The sequence below is a fragment of the Haliotis rubra genome, unplaced genomic scaffold (assembly GCF_003918875.1).
Source record: "Haliotis rubra isolate DU_JTF1 unplaced genomic scaffold, ASM391887v1 Scf1717, whole genome shotgun sequence".
In the NCBI taxonomy this organism is placed as follows: Eukaryota; Metazoa; Mollusca; class Gastropoda; order Lepetellida; family Haliotidae; genus Haliotis; species Haliotis rubra.
This window is the reverse complement of record NW_025765689.1, coordinates 9,863-29,936: the sequence shown is the minus strand read 5'-3', so window position 1 is coordinate 29,936 and position 20,074 is coordinate 9,863. Positions and strand designations below refer to the sequence as shown.

The window sequence follows — 20,074 nt, the reverse complement described above, 5'->3', positions numbered from 1 at the left end:
ACCATAGATTTGTTTGTCCGTGTAGTGAGTGAGTTAAAATTGCACATGTCATCGGCAATATTACAGCCAAATAGCGATGAAAACAGGATAATCATTATAAAATATCCGTCGACGAAGGGCAGTATAACCAACTAGACTATCACTAATCTATGTATTCAAAACTAGTAATTAAATCTCAAACAGTTTTACTATTGAGGACGATACAAGATAAAAACAGGCTATAGATCGCCAACAACTGAAGGTATCACCATACCAGGGACCACGGGGACCTACAGTCCCTTTGCTACGTGCATGGATCCTAGTTGGATTTACACCATCCCTTCAGCCACTGGCGAATGTAAGCAAATCTAGACATAATTCGAAATTACAAAAATACTACGTTTAAAAAATCTGGTAAGTATAGACTTGTCTTGAATATTTTGTGACTTACGTACCCCCACAGGAGGACAATGTTTGTCGGTGTAAGTATCAGAGCTACAGATAACGTTTTGGGTCATTGAGTTATGTACTCGCTTGTGTTCAACTCAATTGGGTATCCCAATTTTCCACTGAGTAACCAAATAAATTGTACCCACCCCATTTAAACTCAATTGGGTATTTTGTCGTTTTCCATTAATTGTAAATTATAAAGTTTAAATGTTATTTATATTTGATCTGTAATATGAGAAACGAATAAGAAAGACTGCGAGTTGCCTTGTTCGTGTGATGAAATAGAACCTCTCAATATACCTCAGTTAGTTTATCTACGCCACCTGTACGCTAGCTAATATTTGACATTTTTGCGTGCACGCATGTAAGATCTAATATATTTACAAAAATCCAAGCGTACTTGTATGCAATAGACTTAATAAGACTTGAGTTTGTATTTAATGTTTTGAGTAATTTACGCAGATACGCAGTTTATCTGTACCTCTGAAGTATGCTTATGACTTTTTTATAATTTGAAATTGACAATGTCGAAAACGCCATATCAGAGGATCAGATTGCAAAAAAGGGAGGCCACGCCAATTCTATTCCTCTCTTTGTATGACGCCAGTCAAGTTGCATTTTGTCTTTGTTAAATCTATCAACTTGCAATTGCTATCATATTTCTAACAGTTTTCTTAATGAAATATCCGAGTATATTTTCTTCTCCTCGGCCGGAACCTGCAGCCATGTGATAAGTGATCTCGCCCATGAAAATTAATTAAATGAATAGACTGAACATAGATTGTGTTCGTGTTGTAACTCTGAACAGTTTATAGATGAATTTCATTTAAGTGCAAAATCTTGTCACGTGAACGTTATTAGTAGGCCAAATATGCAAATAAATTACTAAGAAATAACAAATTACATGTACTTTAAAATTTTAAATAAAAATTATGCACACCATTATGTGATCGAAACTGCATGTGTGATATTATGAACTCATGTGACACTGGTGGTGGTCCTCTTGAGAAATTAAAGCCTATCAATAGTAGCATTCTCTCATCCGTGAAGATCTGGCCTCGAATTGGTATTCAGCAACCATGCTTGTCATACGAGGCAACTATCAGGATTGAGTGGGCAGACTTGCAGATATGTTTCCTGTGCTGACCGTATCCTATTTGCGTTGATCGATACTCATGGTGCCAATCACTGATTGTCTGTTCGAAGCTCGATTATTTACATCGTGAAGTAGCTGGGAAATTGTTCAGTCTGGCGTTGAACACAAACACACAAACAAACAGCAGGATTCACCAATCAGAATGCATGATTCCATAAAGGTGTGGTAGTAGACACAAATGTTTCAGCATCAATCCATAAACTATTAAAGCCAGTCGTCACTGTTGATGGCTTCAGTTTTCATGGAACAAAAATACGAAAAAGCATTATTGTCATCAGAAACAAGTACAACAGTTTGTGTAGGTATAAACAATGTAAACACACACACAGGACAAAGGCTAGTCTGTGTTGCTCTCATTACAACCCTTTTTTACACAGTGAATATCTGGATTAGTTCGTTGCATCGGGCAAGCATAAGGCATATTTATTGATGCAAACAATTCTTGAGCACTTTGAAATCTTCGTAGGCACGATACGACATATTTGAACGTGCCCAAAAGGATTTGAAGACATCAAACACTGAAGTTGTGGCACACAGGGATTAATAATAATACATGAAGCATCAACATCAGAGAATAACAAGTCTCGACTATCAAGCAATATGACTATTAAGACAAGTGGTTAAATGTTATCGAATGTACGTTAAATCATGTACGTCTTGGTAATATTTTCTGTAATCCAGAATGTGATAACACTGAATGGCTGGCATTAAAGGTAGAATTCGTTTTTTAAAAAACCCCAATTTATTCAGAGTTGGTGGTCTTTAATAAATAATAGCCCCAAATCATTTATATTTTATAAGACTATAAAAGACTATAATATTAGAACGTTACTTCTTTTCTCCTAACCAATGTTTATATCCAATTCTGGAATTAAGAACAACTGACCACCTTCAAACTATTGAGACCGGCCATTGGGAGGGCATAACCACAGACAATAGAACATGTAAGTTATGTGACTTCCCCTCAATAGCTGATGAACTTCATTATTTACTGAGATGTAGTTACTTTAATGATATTAGACTAAAGTCGATTCCTTCGCACTATCGTAAATGGAAACATCTCATTACCTTCAAGCAGCCAATGCGTACAAAAAAACCAGCAGAATTAAAAAGCCATCGATGTTTATTAATATACTCTCTCAAAAAAGAAGCGCATATAAGAATTTGAACTAATTTGTTTTCTTAATTATGATACATTGTGTTGGTTTTAATAATCAACGTAATGCAACGAAACTTCTCATAGGTTATGTCCCAGTATTGATGTTCGGTAGGGGTCGGAAAAAGTCAGATAGAGGATCCCACAAAGACGCTTGGTGGCGCTGAAGTTAGTACCTAGTGTGGCCACCATTGGCGTTCAGTACTCTCGACATCGTCTCTGCATCGAACGAATCAGTCTCAGTAAATCATATGTCTCAACTACGAAAATCAAAACATCCGTACAATTTATTGCATTTCAGTGCATGCAATATATAGAATCTATTTAGAAGAGTTCTTGGAGCCAATTACAAACCAAATAATGAACTAGTCGTGTTCCGTGACTCTGTTGCTGTAATAACTGTTGAACCATTGATAATGAAAGTTAAAGTCATTACACATAATCTCCTCCGATGACCTGTCAGCTTAGGTTCTGTTTGACATTTGAGGAACACGTCAAGTGGGTATATATATATATGCTCACCTCTTTGTGGATACTTTCCTGAAGTGAAAACTACACACTGTTACACTGATAACATGTATATTGTCTCTATCTGGGTAGATAAAGTGGGTGGCTTTAATGTTGATGTGAGAAAGTCACGTGTTCTCAGTGTCTTTATCTAGGTAGATATAGTGGGTGGGTTTAATGTTGATGTGATAAAGTCACGTGTTCTCAATGTCTCTATCTTGGTAGATGTAGTGGGTGTGGTTTAATGTTGATGTGAGAAAGTCACGTGTTCTCAATGCCTCTATCTAGATAGATATAGTGGGTGTGGTTTAATGTTGATGTGAGAAAGCCCGTGTTCTCATTGTCTCTATCTTGGTAGATATAGTGGGTGTAGTTTAATGTTGATGTGAGAATGCACGTGTTCTCAATGTCTCTATCTTGGTAGATATAGTGGGTGTGGTGTAATGTTGATGTGAGAAAGCACGTGTTCTCAATGCCTCTATCTTGGTAGATATAGTGGGTGTGGTTTAATGTTGATGTGAGAATGCACGTGTTCTCAATGCCTCTATCTAGATAGATATAGTGGGTGTAGTTTAATGTTGATGTGAGAAAGCACGTGTTCTCAATGCCTCTATCTAGATAGATAAAGTGGGTGTGGTTTAATATTGATGTGAGAAAGTCACGTGTTCTCAATGCCTCTATCTAGATAGATATAGTGTGCGTGGTTTAATGTTGATGTGAGAAAGCCCGTGTTCTCATTGCCTCTATCTGGGTAGATATAGTGGGTGTAGTTTAATGTTGATGTGAGAAAGCACGTGTTCTCAATGTCTCTATCTTGGTAGATATAGTGGGTGTGGTGTAATGTTGATGTGAGAAAGCACGTGTTCTCAATGCCTCTATCTTGGTAGATATAGTGGGTGTGGTTTAATGTTGATGTGAGAAAGCACGTGTTCTCAATGCCTCTATCTAGATAGATATAGTGGGTGTGGTTTAATGTTGATGTGAGAAAGTCACGTGTTCTCAATGTCTCTATCTAGATAGATAAAGTGGGTGTAGTTTAATGTTGATGTGAGAAAGCACGTGTTCTCATTGTCTCTATCTAGATAGATATAGTGGGTGTAGTTTAATGTTGATGTGAGAAAGCACGTGTTCTCAATGTCTCTATCTTGGTAGATATAGTGGGTGTGGTGTAATGTTGATGTGAGAAAGCACGTGTTCTCAATGCCTCTATCTTGGTAGATATAGTGGGTGTAGTTTAATGTTGATGTGAGAAAGCACGTGTTCTCAATGCCTCTATCTAGATAGATAAAGTGGGTGTGGTTTAATATTGATGTGAGAAAGTCACGTGTTCTCAATGCCTCTATCTAGATAGATATAGTGTGCGTGGTTTAATGTTGATGTGAGAAAGCACGTGTTCTCAATGCCTCTATCTAGATAGATAAAGTGGGTGTGGTTTAATATTGATGTGAGAAAGTCACGTGTTCTCAATGCCTCTATCTAGATAGATATAGTGGGTGTGGTGTAATGTTGATGTGAGAAAGCCCATGTTCTCATTGTCTCTATCTTGGTAGATATAGTGGGTGTAGTTTAATGTTGATGTGAGAATGCACGTGTTCTCAATGTCTCTATCTTGGTAGATATAGTGGGTGTGGTGTAATGTTGATGTGAGAAAGCACGTGTTCTCAATGCCTCTATCTTGGTAGATATAGTGGGTGTGGTTTAATGTTGATGTGAGAAAGTCACGTGTTCTCAATGTCTCTATCTAGATAGATATAGTGGGTGTGGTTTAATGTTGATGTGAGAAAGCCCGTGTTCTCAATGCCTCTATCTAGATAGATAAAGTGGGTGTGGTTTAATGTTGATGGGAGAAAGTCACGTGTTCTCAATGTCTCTATCTAGATAGATATAGTGGGTGTGGTTTAATGTTGATGTGAGAAAGCACGTGTTCTCAATGTCTCTATCTAGAAAGATATAGTGGGTGGGTTTAATGTTGATGTGAGAAAGTCACGTGTTCTCAATGTCTCTATCTAGATAGATATAGTGGGTGTAGTTTAATGTTGATGTGAGAAAGCACGTGTTCTCAATGCCTCTATCTAGATAGATATAGTGGGTGTGGTTTAATGTTGATGTGAGAAAGCCCGTGTTCTCAATTCCTCTATCTAGATAGATATAGTGAGTGTAGTGGTGTTGACGTGAGCAGGTTAGGTTTCGTTATTGCTGCTCTCTAGATAGATAGACGACAACATCTCTTGTAATCTAAACAACCCTGATTGAAATGCATACTTTCCGCGTACCAATGAATTGCCTATTTGTTGTTAGTTGTCAGTTGAAGAGGCTCCTTCTTTGCTTAATAAAAAGGTAATCCATTTATTTTTCCCAAATTATCGAAGTGTAAGAACAGTTTACTGGAACATGGTACTTGTTTAATGACAGTTGCAGGTATTATATATGGTACTGGCATTTGATCGTAGCGCATGCACATATGTAATCAATGTATGGTGCGCTTGAAGGGTCAAAATACTCAAACAAACAAACATCATTCTGATATGGATATATATGGCTACGTAGGGGTTGAAGTCATAAGTGTTCCGATACTTTCTTTCTGTGTGTAAAGAAAAGTGTGGCTGGTTATATCTCTCAGTAGACATTCCCCTTACATGACCATGTTCATCAAAATCTTATTTTGAGCAGCGGTACACCAATGAAGAATTCACAAACACATTCGTTAATATTTACATGTATCACAGACAATGTTTCGGTTATCCAAAACAACCAATGTGTCATTTCGCCATTTGCCAATATGCAAGCATATGAGGAAGTTGTAGAGTGTCATGAGGATGAATCTTTCATAAAGCCTCTCAAACTGATCAAAATTCTCTTGAAATATCGTCTTTGCTCATTTAGGGTTGAACGTAAACACTCATGTGGCCTAAAGTATATGATGTATTGATCATTGAGTGAAGTGTGAGAACCAGTATTATAGGCACGAAATTATAATATTGATAAAGATAGAACTTAGAGTGTGAGGGCACACTGTTGGTCGGACCGGGGGTCGTATTATAGGCATGAAATTATAATATTGATAAAGATAGAATTTAGAGTGTGAGGGCACGCTCTTAGTCAGAAAGGGGGTCGCACAATAGGCATGAGATTATTGTACTTGCTGCAATAATAGATATACAATTGACATAAGTAATGGCGGGTGATTAAGAGGTGATAAGGTACAAATTATGAGAGCATTTAATAATATATTTAAGATATGAAGTGATTAATAACGTTGTTAGGTAGGAAGTCAGTAGCGGAGGTAATAAACATGAAAGTAGGTCGTTGGAGCTGATGGGGGCAAGGTGAGGGGACTCATAGCTTAGGTAGGGGAAAAACTGCTACACTATCAAGACAGAGCGGCGTGTCCGGGGATCAGCTACCAGTTCTTGGTACTCTACGAGTCATATATGGTTAGGGGAGAGAGACTCTGAGATTCCTAGAATCCACCTCACGGTCTTACAAATATGGTATGGGGGGTACGACATAGAGGTGGGGGAGAGTAATAGATAGTCAGGTTATGGGTTATTGACCAATAGAAAAATGGAAAAGGGTGTTGGCTGTGACGTAGGAACCCAGCTTTAAGATGGAGCAAAGCTCAGAGACGTGAGAGAGGTGCGAGACCTGAAGCCGAGAAGGAGTGTGCACCTAGGAACCCCACGCCTGGGGTCTAGGGCGCACCAGCTGTCATCTGATTTTCACTAACTTTCGTACTAAGAAACAAACTCAAAGCACCAGCATTTCGATTGAGACTGAAGCTTTCCAGCTGAAATCTCCTAATTATGTGACAAATAGAGTAGGTTGGACCAGCAACGCAGTGTTAATAAAACTGTGGAACGAAGATCATCGTCTTGTGGTTGCTGGAGGAACTACGGTAAAGGTCCAAAGGGCCCTCGGGTACTGACACGGTACCTCTCGCACATCCCTTATCGTCAGGACCGAAGTACGAGGGTATACCGTAGTTCCGGTAAAGAAACGCCCTCCCAGGTGTGGGATAACTGACAGGTAACACAACTACCTGGCAGGGTAAAAGGGCGGATTAAATTAAGAACCCTTTGGATACTAGGTCATGGACCCATGAACATACTCTGCATTAATATCAGAATAACCAACATGTCGGGGCTGAATTACCGCGTTTCATGTTCCTCTCGGCGTGACAAGCAAATGATTTTGATTCAGAAACTAAAACCAAACTAACTTTTCCATAAGGACATGCAATAATTGCTCTTATATCACATTGATACATGTTATGTTCTTCTTTGTTTCGGTGAGTGAGTGAGTGAGTGAGTTTAGTTTTACGCCGCCTTTAGCAATATGATTCCAGCAATATCACGGCAGGGGACACCAGAAATGGGCTTCAAACATTGTACCCATGTGGGGAATCGAACCCGGGTCTTTGGCCGGGCCTTTAACCACTACACTACCCCACCGCCCCTATTTGTTTCGGGGCCATACATATTGTACAATGCATAATTGTGGAGAGAATGTAATTTATTTATGATATGTATGTATACTAAGTACGTCCATCCATCAATTGTATTTGATTATGTACTTTGTATTTTATCTTTTTATAAAATAAACTAAAATATCAGTTCCAGAGGATTACACGTTCCCTGAAACAGTTTTCTCCTGGCGTGGTCACACAGCTGTTTTCTTGAAACTGAGGTGAGTAAGTGAGCTGAAATTTGACATCGTGTTGTCAATGTTACAGCTATACAGCGGTGAAACATGGTAATCATTGTATTATTCCTGTCGACAAAGGACAGAAAATAGGTTGGTATATCACAGCCTGAAACTGAAACACTAAACAGCGAGGAAGTAATTAAGGGCATTGGCGACAGTTTGCAGTTTTATTTTCATAGGGTGGTTATATAGTTAACAAGACAGCTAAATCAGCACAGACGATGATCACCAACAAATACACAAAATGAATAAAACCCTTTCACGTTGGCGTGAAATATCCATCCAGAGCAGATACGATTTCGACCATGTCTTAGATCATTAATATCCCTCAGGATTAAGTTAAACCTATTGGCCAAATTATTTTGTTTAGATTTTGCCTTCAGAACAGAAATTCTGATTGATATTCATAGTGCAAGAGTTCAGCAAGTGGTAGCCAACAGTTCCAACGGGGATGTCCACTACTTGTCTGATTGTTTTACTCCCAAGCTTCATCCCCATGATGCCTGCGGAAAGCATTACAAAGAATAGTATTCCTGTCACCAGACAGACAACAGAGGCTCGTGGATATCTGAGCCGTGATGCGCTGTGTTATAGAATGTCGGTGATAGGCGTATAAAACAAACATGGCGAGGTAGTCGTGAACCTATATCATGCGCACAAGTTTAAAGGTTTGTTAGTTGTCGAACACCACAGATCAACACTCTGGTCATAATGACATTAACTACAGATGCTACTGGTCTTAGGATGGTGATGAATCACAACCAGCCTTCTGTGAAGATACAGCATGTGACTAGGTGACCTGTTCATATAGTCAACATGTGTTGAAAACACTCTGACAGAGTGTAAAACAAAGGTTACAACATTGCGTATTTTAATGTATCGGTATTTCAGGCATAAAGTATTTTCCATTGCTACTCTATGTGTTGTCTTCAGTTGGTGATATATACGTGACTACAGTTCTCGCATCATCAACAAACACATCCCTCATTAAGGGAGTGTATGACTGGGAACCACTCACTGACTCAGGTAATGTGTCACCTCCATTGCTCTCTTCTGTAGCCTGTGCCCCGGGAAAGTATTCAGCCAACACAGGTAGTACAGGAATACCATCATCATATTCACTGTCATGTGGCTCAGGAAAGTTGTCAGCCAAAGCAGGAAGTGCAGGATCACTGTTGTCTCCTTCCTCTGCCGGTCCATGTTGCTGATCATGGGTTTGAGATACTTCATCGTAGTCTTCTTCCTCTGTCGGTCCTTGTTGCTGTCCATGCAGCTGAAATACTTCATCGTAAGCTCCTTCCTCTGCCCGTCCTTGTAGCTGCCATTGCCTCTGAGATACTTCATCGTAATCGTCTATATCCACGTATTGATGCACTGTGTAGTTATCTCCTGTTTTCAGTTGTCTTGATCTCTGTGTCAATATGGACTCATCTGCTTGCCGATCCCTGAAAATGTACACATGGGTACAGAGTATACTGCTACAAGTTACCATTGATTACAAGCAAACAAGTATCACAAAGCTGGTTTGTCTAATAGTTTGCTGTGCTGTTCTGCCTGTTTCAGAACATATTCTTGGAAGCTTGTGATATTCAATAAGTTAGTTCCGTAATCTTAATATATTTATGTAAGGTATGTAAGTAAATTGTAAACTGTGTTGCATTTATATCATTATTATATTGACAACAAATACATTTTGTCTGAGATACTGTGATTGACGACAGTTCTAGTTCCCGAAGATGTACGATCTTAACTTAACAGGAATGTTGCATAATAAAATATGTCACACATAATATCTCCTCCAATCAAATGTTAGCTCAAGCTCTATTTGACATTTGCGCAACACGTCAACAAGGTGTACATGCTGACCTCTTTGATGCGACTCTCTTGAAGTAAAAAATGCACCCGATTGCAATGATTCCAACGATTAAAATCAGTGCAGTGGTTGCTCCAATAGTTGCATAACTCATGGCACCCTGAATGGCAACTGAAAACCGGAATAAAACAAAACAGTTGTCAGTACATCTATGAATTGTATTAACCAATTCCGTGTTCATTACAAATGAATTTCGCAAATGAGAATTGGTAAATGTTTCATTTCAACTGATTGCACTGATGATATTTTGAGTTTCAAGAACATATGCGAATGAATAAATGAATTTATGCCAGTATTCCAATCGTGGCATCATTCATGATCTGCACAAAAGAGGAGGGAAAATAGAACAGTTATTGACACGTCGTGAGCTGAACCTGTGTCCGCATGTTTTCATCTTTCAGTAAATAGACTTAAATTCACAAGTCGGAGGTAGTAATTATATCCGTCTAATTCATTTCGGAAAAGATGCTTTTGGGTAGTTGGTATATATGCCAAGTTTGATACAAATTGATATGAGGCGAGTATGCTATATATGAATTCCCACATCCTGTTCGACTGAAATATAAACTTCATTTTTCTCAACTCCGAGTAAAGGATTTTGAAACGATATATTCATTAAGACAACATGTACAAAATATATAACTTTTATTTGTTTGTTTGTATGTTTGTTTCCATAATCATTTGTTTTTTATTCATTTAGGTAATTCTATGAAATTCACTGACACCAGTCGTTTGCTCCCCATGCCCTACTGTTCACACTACTCACAATTTGCATTCAAACAAGAAATGATATAACATATAGAAATGCGTTATGCCTTACCGCATATTCCTGTTACTAGGATCACAAGCACCTCGGGCAGTGGATGCAGAATAGTTGACAGGATTGTCCATATTGTCATGGATACATCCATTGTCCAGACCCAACCCGTTGTTTTGGTAACATGTGTGATTGAAACAGGTCCTCGGACAAGGCTTACATTTATCTCCAAAGTAGCCAGACAGGCATCCTTCAACACAGGCACCAACCTCATTTGCAACCCAAACAGTTTGGGTTACATTTAATTGGCGAGGAACAGTGTGGACCAGACCAGTCATCTGCACAACCATTGATACACTCGCCACTGTATCTTTGACATTCAGATATGCAGGAGGGGGAACTGTTACTTGTCAAAGTATCATTGGTATTAGTGGTGGGATAAACCAAACAGTCTCTGTTGCATCTTTTAGAGCATGTACGTCCATACAATCCAGGTGCGCATGTCTGTACACAATCAGTTGTTGAACAATGTTCACATGAGTATTCACAGTCCAGGCCATGATAAGGATCATGACACACGTCACATCTGCCTGTTATCCTGTTACAATGTCGACATCTGTGTGAACAATTCTTGCAGTTAGACCCATAGTATTGGTCATGGCATCCAGAAACACAAGATGATGTGAGACGGCAGAATGTTCCATCACATCTTCGAGGACATTTTGTACAGTTTCCCCTCGGAAGTATGCACGGGACATTGCATCGAGTACCATGGAAACCAGGTACACAGCCGTCTAAGCATATATCAATCCCATCTTGTGACAAGTTACATTTACTGTTTATGCATTGATTGCTACACGGTAACTTGCATTTGATGCCGAAATACCAGAAAAACAATCTGTACTGCAGTGTTGTGTTGAACGTGAGCAGTGTGAGCACTGTTGGTCCTCAATACACTTATCCGCTGTAAAAGACACGTTCATTGTAAACATTAATTTCATGTTTGACTGTTTATTTGAATAGTGAATACAATTTTAGAATATATTTATATCCTGTATGAATTATATCTAATATCATACACATCCATCAAAACACAAAGCCAGATTCCCAATTCGGTTCTATTACTCGTGCTAAAGGCAGGGCCTTCTGGTGTCATCAGTGTTGACATTAGTATTCTACTGACAGCATTATGTTGCCTCCCATTGATGGACGTTCACTATACATGTACGACAAATCAGTAAACTTCTTATGATATCCAGAGTAGTATACTCAGCCAATATTTTTCATAACAACCAACACAACTGAAGTGACTATCGCTACTCAGAAAACAAAAGGCAGGAAATATTTTTTACACTCAGAAATGACAAGGTTCACGTGCACGAATGGGTTCAGTTAAACAAGTGTACAGGCGATTGCATTACTGCCACAAAGTCTGTGTTCACAGAATGTCATTAATCTTTACTACAAATTTAAATATTTCGGTGTAACTGAATCAAAATACCAAATGTATTCAAACGTTACCCTTTGTTGACAAAAGCGCCAGCGCTACACTGAGTATAACCTGAATTTCCATCGCTGTCCTGAAATTAACACAACACAGTCTTACATTTAGGTTCAGTATCGTCGGTTGGGTGATTTCAGTTATCAGATAAATGCAAATGTCATAGATGGGTGTTGATAAAATACAAACGTACCTGTCCACTGAGATAGGCTACTGCTGTGTGGGCAGTTGGGAGATGAACGGACTACTGAACTCTGAAGTTTCTGGTGGTGCTGGCAACACTGAACTAGGGCACTACATGAACGTCATGGTTTCAGTGAGGTTTCAACTTCCGGAATAGACAGCCGGTCTGTGATTCATGCATACTAAAACAAACGGTTGTGAAATGATAACGTCGAGATGTATCTATAACCAAACGGCAGATCACAGCACAGTCCCCAGAGATTTTTTATATCTCCTTTAAAATATTACGGCGGTTTTGAGTAGAACATTTGTATGGAGTTATTTGTAGCCGTCGCAGGCAGAACCTGACTGCTGAAATATTCCGTATTGAATGCCTGCCGCTAGACTATGATTTTCTTTATTAAGAAACAGATTAATGAAAGATAAGAGGGTATATGATAAATATAGAACGTCATCCTTCGGACTCGTTGTTTCTCTGCTCCCATGCCATCTTCTCGTTCAATACAAAACATCCTAGTGCACTAGTATGACGTTCTATATATGTATTTCAATAGTGGAGTCTCATTTCAGTCAAATATGATAGAAGAAGTTGGACAGAAGCTGTAATCGGTGGTGGTGATAAGGATATTCTTGTATATAAAATGCCCGATATATACTACATGCTATATTTTTATGCTTTGAAGATCAGTTGATAGATATAACAATGTCCTTTATGAATCAAGATTCTGTCTTTTTGCAAAAACAAGTAATCTTTAATTTAATTGAAGATGAAAGTACACGTTTTACTTTAGTATCAGAGTCTACCTAGATATAAGGCATAAGTTTCTGGATAAACTTATTCGAAACATCCTCTGTCACAAAGACAGCTTTGTCAACGGTCTTCAACAAACAAACATGTTATAAAATGAATTCATTCCTTTTATTATGCATAATGTGTTTGGAAATAAAAAGATTCCTGATGGGTTTTCTGTCTAGTAAAACGCATGTATGTTGGGCCATTACCACAACTTTGTCTGTATGTGGGTCAGTCTGCCGACCTGACCGATTACTTGAATGACCGACCCTGACCCAGACTGACTGACTGACTGGCCTGACTGACTGACCCGCGACTTGTCTGTGACTGACCTGACTGACGACTGGCCTGACTGACTGACCTGATGACTGACCTGTCTGCCTGTTGCTGATGCAATGCTGACTGTATGTGTTAATGAGCTGAAAGACAAATTATCCTATATCTGACGTGAATGGAAGAGTATCCTATATCTATGGCGTGTCTGCGTGAGCTGCGATGAAAGCCTGGACTGATGCAGGTACCCTGTTTGCTGAATCCGAGGAGGACGGGTTTATAAGGCCTAGAAATAATCATGGCGAATCGAGATTCGAAACACTCATTCCTACGTTTCTGGAATACATCATCGAGCCCAGTAATTTGGAAATAACAACCATGTTGTGATGCCATTGAACGTCTCACTACTTACTTTTATATTTACTCCTCCTAAACCGTTTAAGGAACAATAAATGGTTCCTGGAAGACTTTGGATCCTCGCCATTCTTGTAATTTCTGGGTATTTAGCTGAGGAAATGTTCACAGATTGCATCATTATAGCTAAATTAGTTTCTTTTAAAGTGCAGCCTGATGCTATGTGTCCTTATTTTGCCAAGATGTATGGTCGTGTCACATAAAGGACACGTGTATTGCAAACGGGTTATTGACGAGAGCATGTTACGTATTTCTGGTTCAACAATTGAAAGTATTCCAAATTCTGATAATGAGACCTGCTTGAGACAGTCTTCATTCCTGCTTTACAGAAGTACAAGAATCAGTATTGAGACGTCTCAATCACGACATAATGACAATGTGATCCATAGAATATGTCTTTATTAAACTTCTAAAATGCTACTCAAAGAATTCGTTGAGGTACTCGTCTAGATCTAGGACATCTTTGTCAAAAGGCGTCGGCCCATCCACACTCTGAAGAGTACTTTGAAGCGATCAGATTGCCAAATCACTAGATCAGAACATACAACGAATCAAGGCTCTCTTGTTTCGACCCATGCTCTACGCATCAGTGTCCACCAGTAACGTCCCAGATATGTTCGAAGGTGAATGTTAACGACTGAATGCTGGCTACGGCATGACAAGGCAAGGGTGTTTTGCTTTTGGAGTGAGACAGGTACAATCGAGTATTATCACCATGAAAGATGAAACGTTGCCCAGCAAATGCTACCATGAGTGTTTCTGATAATGATAATCCCGATAAAGGTTATCGGGACTGGGACATGAGCTTAATATATGGAGTGCATCTCAGCCGATCATTGTCATATCATCTCACTTTTCACCACGATCATGCTGTGCAAAACACTCGTTACGACGTCTCAAAACTCCGATTCATTCAGTTAACTAAATATATATATTAGATGAAAATTGGCAATGGATAGAAACTCGTCCATTTTATGATATGACGCTCCGTCTTGATCACTCTTTATCTCTAGACACAGAAGGTTCAAGCTGTAGACCCTTCACAGTTTAAGATGCGTATTATGAACTCTGAACTGTCCCTCGTTGCATAAGCTTGGCACGAACCAATATTGGCATCGACATACAACAGCAACATTGAATTTGGTAATGTAAGATCGGAATGAATAATTCATACGTCCAGTATGTGGGATTGGATTTGAAGAGGTTGTTACAAAATCAGATTTGGGAATATATGTTTTGAGACGACTGAATAAATAAAATACGAATTCAAACTAAATAATATAGCAATTTAAACGAAAATCAGTTAATATCTAGATATTCTGTGAGTGTTCAGAATTGACCTAATTCTTTTCAATTGTACCAGGGAATAATAATCAAATGTCTGCTAGGCTTTTGTGGCGAACATCGCTATTAGCATAACCTTGCATGTAGAATCTGCACACGTGGAGCGTTCTCTCGGTTACGACACATTTCGGGTAGAGGTGCAGAATTTTAGAATATCATGCACGCTCGCACACGCATACACATACATACATATACTCCATGCCACTAATGGTTGTCACCCCTTCATTCTTGTTGATAAGCGACCCGTGACAGATCCGGTGTAGAATAGGTCTTCAGAAACCATGCTTACACAAAGGGCGACTATGCTTGTCGTAAAGAGGCGACTAACGTGGATTGGTGGTCAGGAGCTCGCTATCTTCGGTTGATGCATATCGGTTTCCAGTTGTACAGATCGATGCTCATGCCGTTGATCCCTGAATGTCTCCTGGTGGAACTGATTATTTTACAGACCGCCGCCATAGCGCTGGGAATATTGCTGAGTGCGGCGTAAACTGACTCACTCACTCACTCATTGATAGGCTGAGGGCTGGCAGCCATTATTGCGTATGAGTATAACATACATGGTGATTCACCAAAAAGTTTCGGATAGAAACTCTCTCATTTAATGGGATGCAGCTGTTGTACGTACAACTGTTCACCTTCTCTCTTATAGACTCGTATATATATAAGTGTATGTCATTCACTGAATAGAATTCAACACGTTTATATTAATACCACCACATGTTTCTTACAGATACAAATAATCCGTCCAGGACATTACACTTAACAATATACACACATTCACAGTAGCTTTCTCCACAGTACATTTTCTGCCCTTGTAGCCGAAGAGCGTGGCTTTCTTCTAGGTCTATGCTCTTAAGCAAAGCATTTGAAAGTACGAGTAACTGAATATTTCAAAATGTATTGAGCATGGAAAAGTAATTCGCTGGCACAGATATTTTTCCCACTCAAAGAAATTAGAAAGTTTTTGCTAGTTGGCGCATAAGCATATAAACACTCCATTATATATTAAACTCGTTTTTTATTTCCTGTAAAATAACAACATGCATTTAAGATTCGAAAATAGGTTACATTTTCTATTTCAGTTAAATTAAATGTTGAAATCACATGTTTTCCTCCTCAAGGATTAGTCTCAAAGGAGGCCAAGGTACAATTTGCAGAGGTGACGAAACATTGTTTTGGGAGATGACGAGACAAGATTTCCTTTCCGGCCTCTCTATGTATTGTAATCGCAGCCTCCACAATATATAGATACGGAAAACGCGCTTATTTACAGTGCCTAAAAATGTAAAAATAATTGCAGCATCTCTTGCTCAATAACTATACAGTGGTGACTTATGTTCTCCCATGAATGAATAGCTACCTTGTATGCTGTCCCCTGGCTTCACTGTAGGATGACGTTCATGTTATCACCAACCTTGACATGTGGAGTGTTGGCGCTGATACGTGTACACAGCAGACCTGTTAAGCAGAACAGCGATGGGTGACGCACAGTATGGTATGTATGAACCGCAGTCTAACTCAGTCTACCATAGATTGCAGCTATGACCGCTCGTGTTTTCTGTTTTTCTTTTCGCAGGTATATGTATATGGAGCTGGACCGTTATATAGTCCACGAAAATGCATGTGTTTTGAGGCTTTATTCTGAAAAGAATCACTACAACAGGTGGAGTACCATGTTCTAGCCACAGGTCACATGCGTGCCTGTCAACATCCATCGTGACGGCACGTGACATTTCACAACCAAACTAAATCCTACGCTCTCTACGCCATGCTTCCATTTTTTCTCACGCGGATATTTAGATTCAAAACAGTTGGAAAATATTATCTCTAAAATGATGATGAAGTCATGAAAAAATCATTAAAAAGAATATTAAGATCTTTTCCCTACAGCGGAACTCGATTCTTTAAAATGTGAGTAAATTTCTGTCTAAATGTAATTATGCCATTTTTAAACCTTATCAGAGATAGCCTAGGTGTGCGTAGTTATGGTGAATAAAGATTTCCCCTGGCCCCCTGTCACCTGGACCTGACGGGGGCCTGCTGAAGACCTGGACCCGGGCTGCCAGCCATTCTCACTCCAGTGGGGCTATCAGGGGATTGGCAGCTCTGACAGTAGTATCGGTAGTAGAAGTAGTTACTTGTCGGCAACGTCATCGGAAGAGCAGCCGCGTGGTGTAACTGATCAATTTCAATTTTAGCTTTTAAGATATAACATATGGAACGAGAGGGCAGTCCAAGGTCTGTGAAACCATTATATGTTTTGATGTTCAAGCGTTTTGCTTTGCTTCACCATGTAAGAAGCTTGCTTTTAAAGCTTTTGCTAACTTTACAGTACATATTAGTCAATATAATATAATATATGTAACATTATTAAGCCTTTTCGATTATCTGCCAAAGCAGATTGAATTTGGCGTAACAGGCACTACATAACTGGGAAATTACATGATGGATCATTGAATGTCAGGAGGACACCAGGTGTTCTCTACGGGAGTAAGCATGTCCTGCCCCACCTCTGTAACACCCGCCATTCACACGAGAATAATTTTCCAGAAATTGCATGACTCACTAGTGCATTTAGTGATTTGTTAGCGTAGAACTTAGCACTAACGAAACTTTATTTTCAGCTTTTTTAATTTTTCAAAGTGAGCAAAACTAAGTATTACATTGCAAGAGCTGGAGAACGAGTTTCAACTAAAAAACATTTGTACTATTTGCTTTCCTGTCGGCATATGTTTCTGTTTCTCTTCCGAAAAATATTAGTAACTACTCTCTCTAACTATCATGGGACACCAGTGATAAGGTAACTTGCCCACACTTCCAATAGAAATGTTAATTTCCTGCATGTATTGAAATGGAGTAGCGCTTTATCCATTATGTTACAATATCTCGTCCTTCCCTCCTTCCTCCACCCTGTACCAAGGAGTCTTCCAATGAGGTATTAATGCACTTCATGATGAGGCACTTGCCAAGAATTATACACATCTCAACATGTCCAGAGGCGTGTGTGTATGCTAAGGAAGCGAGACAATCTGAAGACAGGACTTAGCACCGTCCAAAAAATTCTGTGTCACCATGTAACAGGGATTATTCAACAGCATAATATTCCCTTGGATTCCAGCTGAGATCTCCAAGGTTTAGTTTCTGTTATACCCGAGCAACGCCTTATACATTACTACCAACATACCTATTCAACTACCACATACATACATATCTCAGTCGGTTCATCTAAGCATCTAAATGACTAAAGTCAATAGGTCTACACACCTTTCTAAGTACAAATTAATGAATTGTGGTCATACATTACGTTTCTGTCAAGAAAATATACTTGACGAGAGATTATTATTTTATATGCCATAAAATCTTGTTGTATCGGATCATTTTCATTTCTGTAGCTTATGGTTTCTCTTGGCATGGTTATTGAATCATGCAACATTACGTGAATTTGTAAACTTCGGAGTATTGAACGAGATGATGGGGGTTTGTAAATTGATTTTCATTTTCTCGAAACACGGCCACTTCTTCTGCTATCATAGAACAGACTTAGTACAACTTAGCCATATTGGCACGTTTCAAACCAAAGATTCTTTGGTATTTCAGGATCAAATGCTCATAACGATGACACCGGAACAAGTTTTCAGTAATTAATCTTCGAGGGGCTGTGTGAAGTGCAGCAGTGTCCATCCGTGATTCTGTACGGCATAAGTTACCCACCTACCCGGTGAACATCCGGGTTAGAATTGGTTCTTCAACCCATGTTTGTCTACCGAGGCAACTAACGGGATACCGTGTTCAGGCTTCGCTGGAGCATGGTTGACACGTGACATTGTATCCCACTTCATTGTGGAACGGGATGCTCATACAACAACCTTTCCGGCACCGGGAGAGCAAAGCTACAAGGCTAGAGTCCATGTGTGACAGTCTAACTTTCAGTAGCTATAGTTCTGGACATGTACGGAAACACAGCCTCAAACTTTTAACTCAACTACTTAGTCCCTGGTATACAATAACTATTAAACATTGTTCATTTTCGGCATTGATGAAGGCCTTCGGTCTGCGTCCTCACTAAAGAAATAACTTGTATCTTGTCGTAAGAGGCGACTCAACGGATCGGGTGGTCGCTTTCCGCCTGGACTTGGTTGGACATACGTCATCGTATCCCAGAGTTGCAAAAGAGGACATGCCCATGCCGTTGATCAATGGATTGTAAAGGTTCAGGACTCGATTATTTTGTGATCGCTGCCAATATAGGCTGGATAGACTGAGTGCGGCGTAAAACTTAACTCACTCACTCAGTACTTTACATCACCAGACATTTCCACACAATTTACCGGTATGCACGTTGTGTAAATCAATTAGAGTATGCATGGTAGAAAGAGCACTGTAAGTCCCAATGGTCCCTAGTATGGCGATATACCCTTTCAGTTGTTGCAACCTCGCTGCTCGGCTCTCTATATTGTATTGCGGCAGTATAGAAATAGGTGGTTGTATGCTAGTTTTAAGCGTAAATCTGTATTAAACTAGTTATTTTCACTCGTCCTTGGCAGACATGTAAGTATATAGCGTATGTTTGCCTTATTCATTTATAAATTTACAGTTTTCATAAGTGATTTTGGCTAATATAACTCAATTACTCATTGGAATGTGAAGGTATCCGCCGGGTTGTCATTTCACCCAAGTCAAAAATGCAAAATAGCGAAGAAGATAGGGGAATTACTGCATTGCAGTGACGACACCAGGTACCTCCACTAAACATAGGCAATCCTTTCTGTTCCCTACCATCAACACCTGCACCACCCGTTCCTGTAGAACGTTTGTAGGGCATGTAGATTAAGTATAGGCAAGCAAGAAAGGATACTGAATAACAATACAGCCTTGTATAATACATAACGTCCACTGATAACCTTATCATCAGCAGATACTGTAACGATCCTTGAGCTGATATGACATGTAACCTATCTGCTGACATATACACGTGCGTGCC

General features: G+C 39.4%; 1 protein-coding gene and 1 long non-coding RNA gene across 2 annotated transcripts; both read right to left on the bottom strand.

Moving 5' to 3' along the window:
• Positions 1-8,105: 8,105 nt before the first annotated feature.
• LOC124272673 lies at positions 8,106-10,736 on the bottom strand. Its single transcript, XM_046707856.1, has 3 exons — positions 10,646-10,736; positions 9,819-9,936; positions 8,106-9,397 (listed from the first exon to the last, which is right to left on the bottom strand). The coding sequence occupies exons 1-3, from the start codon at positions 10,734-10,736 to the stop codon at positions 8,869-8,871; spliced, it is 738 nt and encodes a 245-aa protein (XP_046563812.1). The 3' UTR covers positions 8,106-8,868.
• Positions 10,737-11,468: 732 nt separating this feature from the next.
• LOC124272675 lies at positions 11,469-12,348 on the bottom strand. The gene is made up of 3 exons (XR_006897402.1): positions 12,277-12,348; positions 12,104-12,162; positions 11,469-11,546 (listed from the first exon to the last, which is right to left on the bottom strand). It is a non-coding gene; the product is annotated as an uncharacterized LOC124272675 (long non-coding RNA).
• Positions 12,349-20,074: the final 7,726 nt, after the last annotated feature.

Coding starts and splice junctions, on each gene's coding strand:
- LOC124272673 (XM_046707856.1), bottom strand. CDS start 10,736: ATGGATGTATCCATGACAATATGGACAATCCTGTCAACTATTCTGCAT. Junction 9,937..10,645: donor CCTAGTAACAGGAATATGCG/GTAAGGCATAAC, acceptor TCCGGTTTTCAG/TTGCCATTCAGGGTGCCATG. Junction 9,398..9,818: donor AAGAGAGTCGCATCAAAGAG/GTCAGCATGTAC, acceptor GTACATTTTCAG/GGATCGGCAAGCAGATGAGT.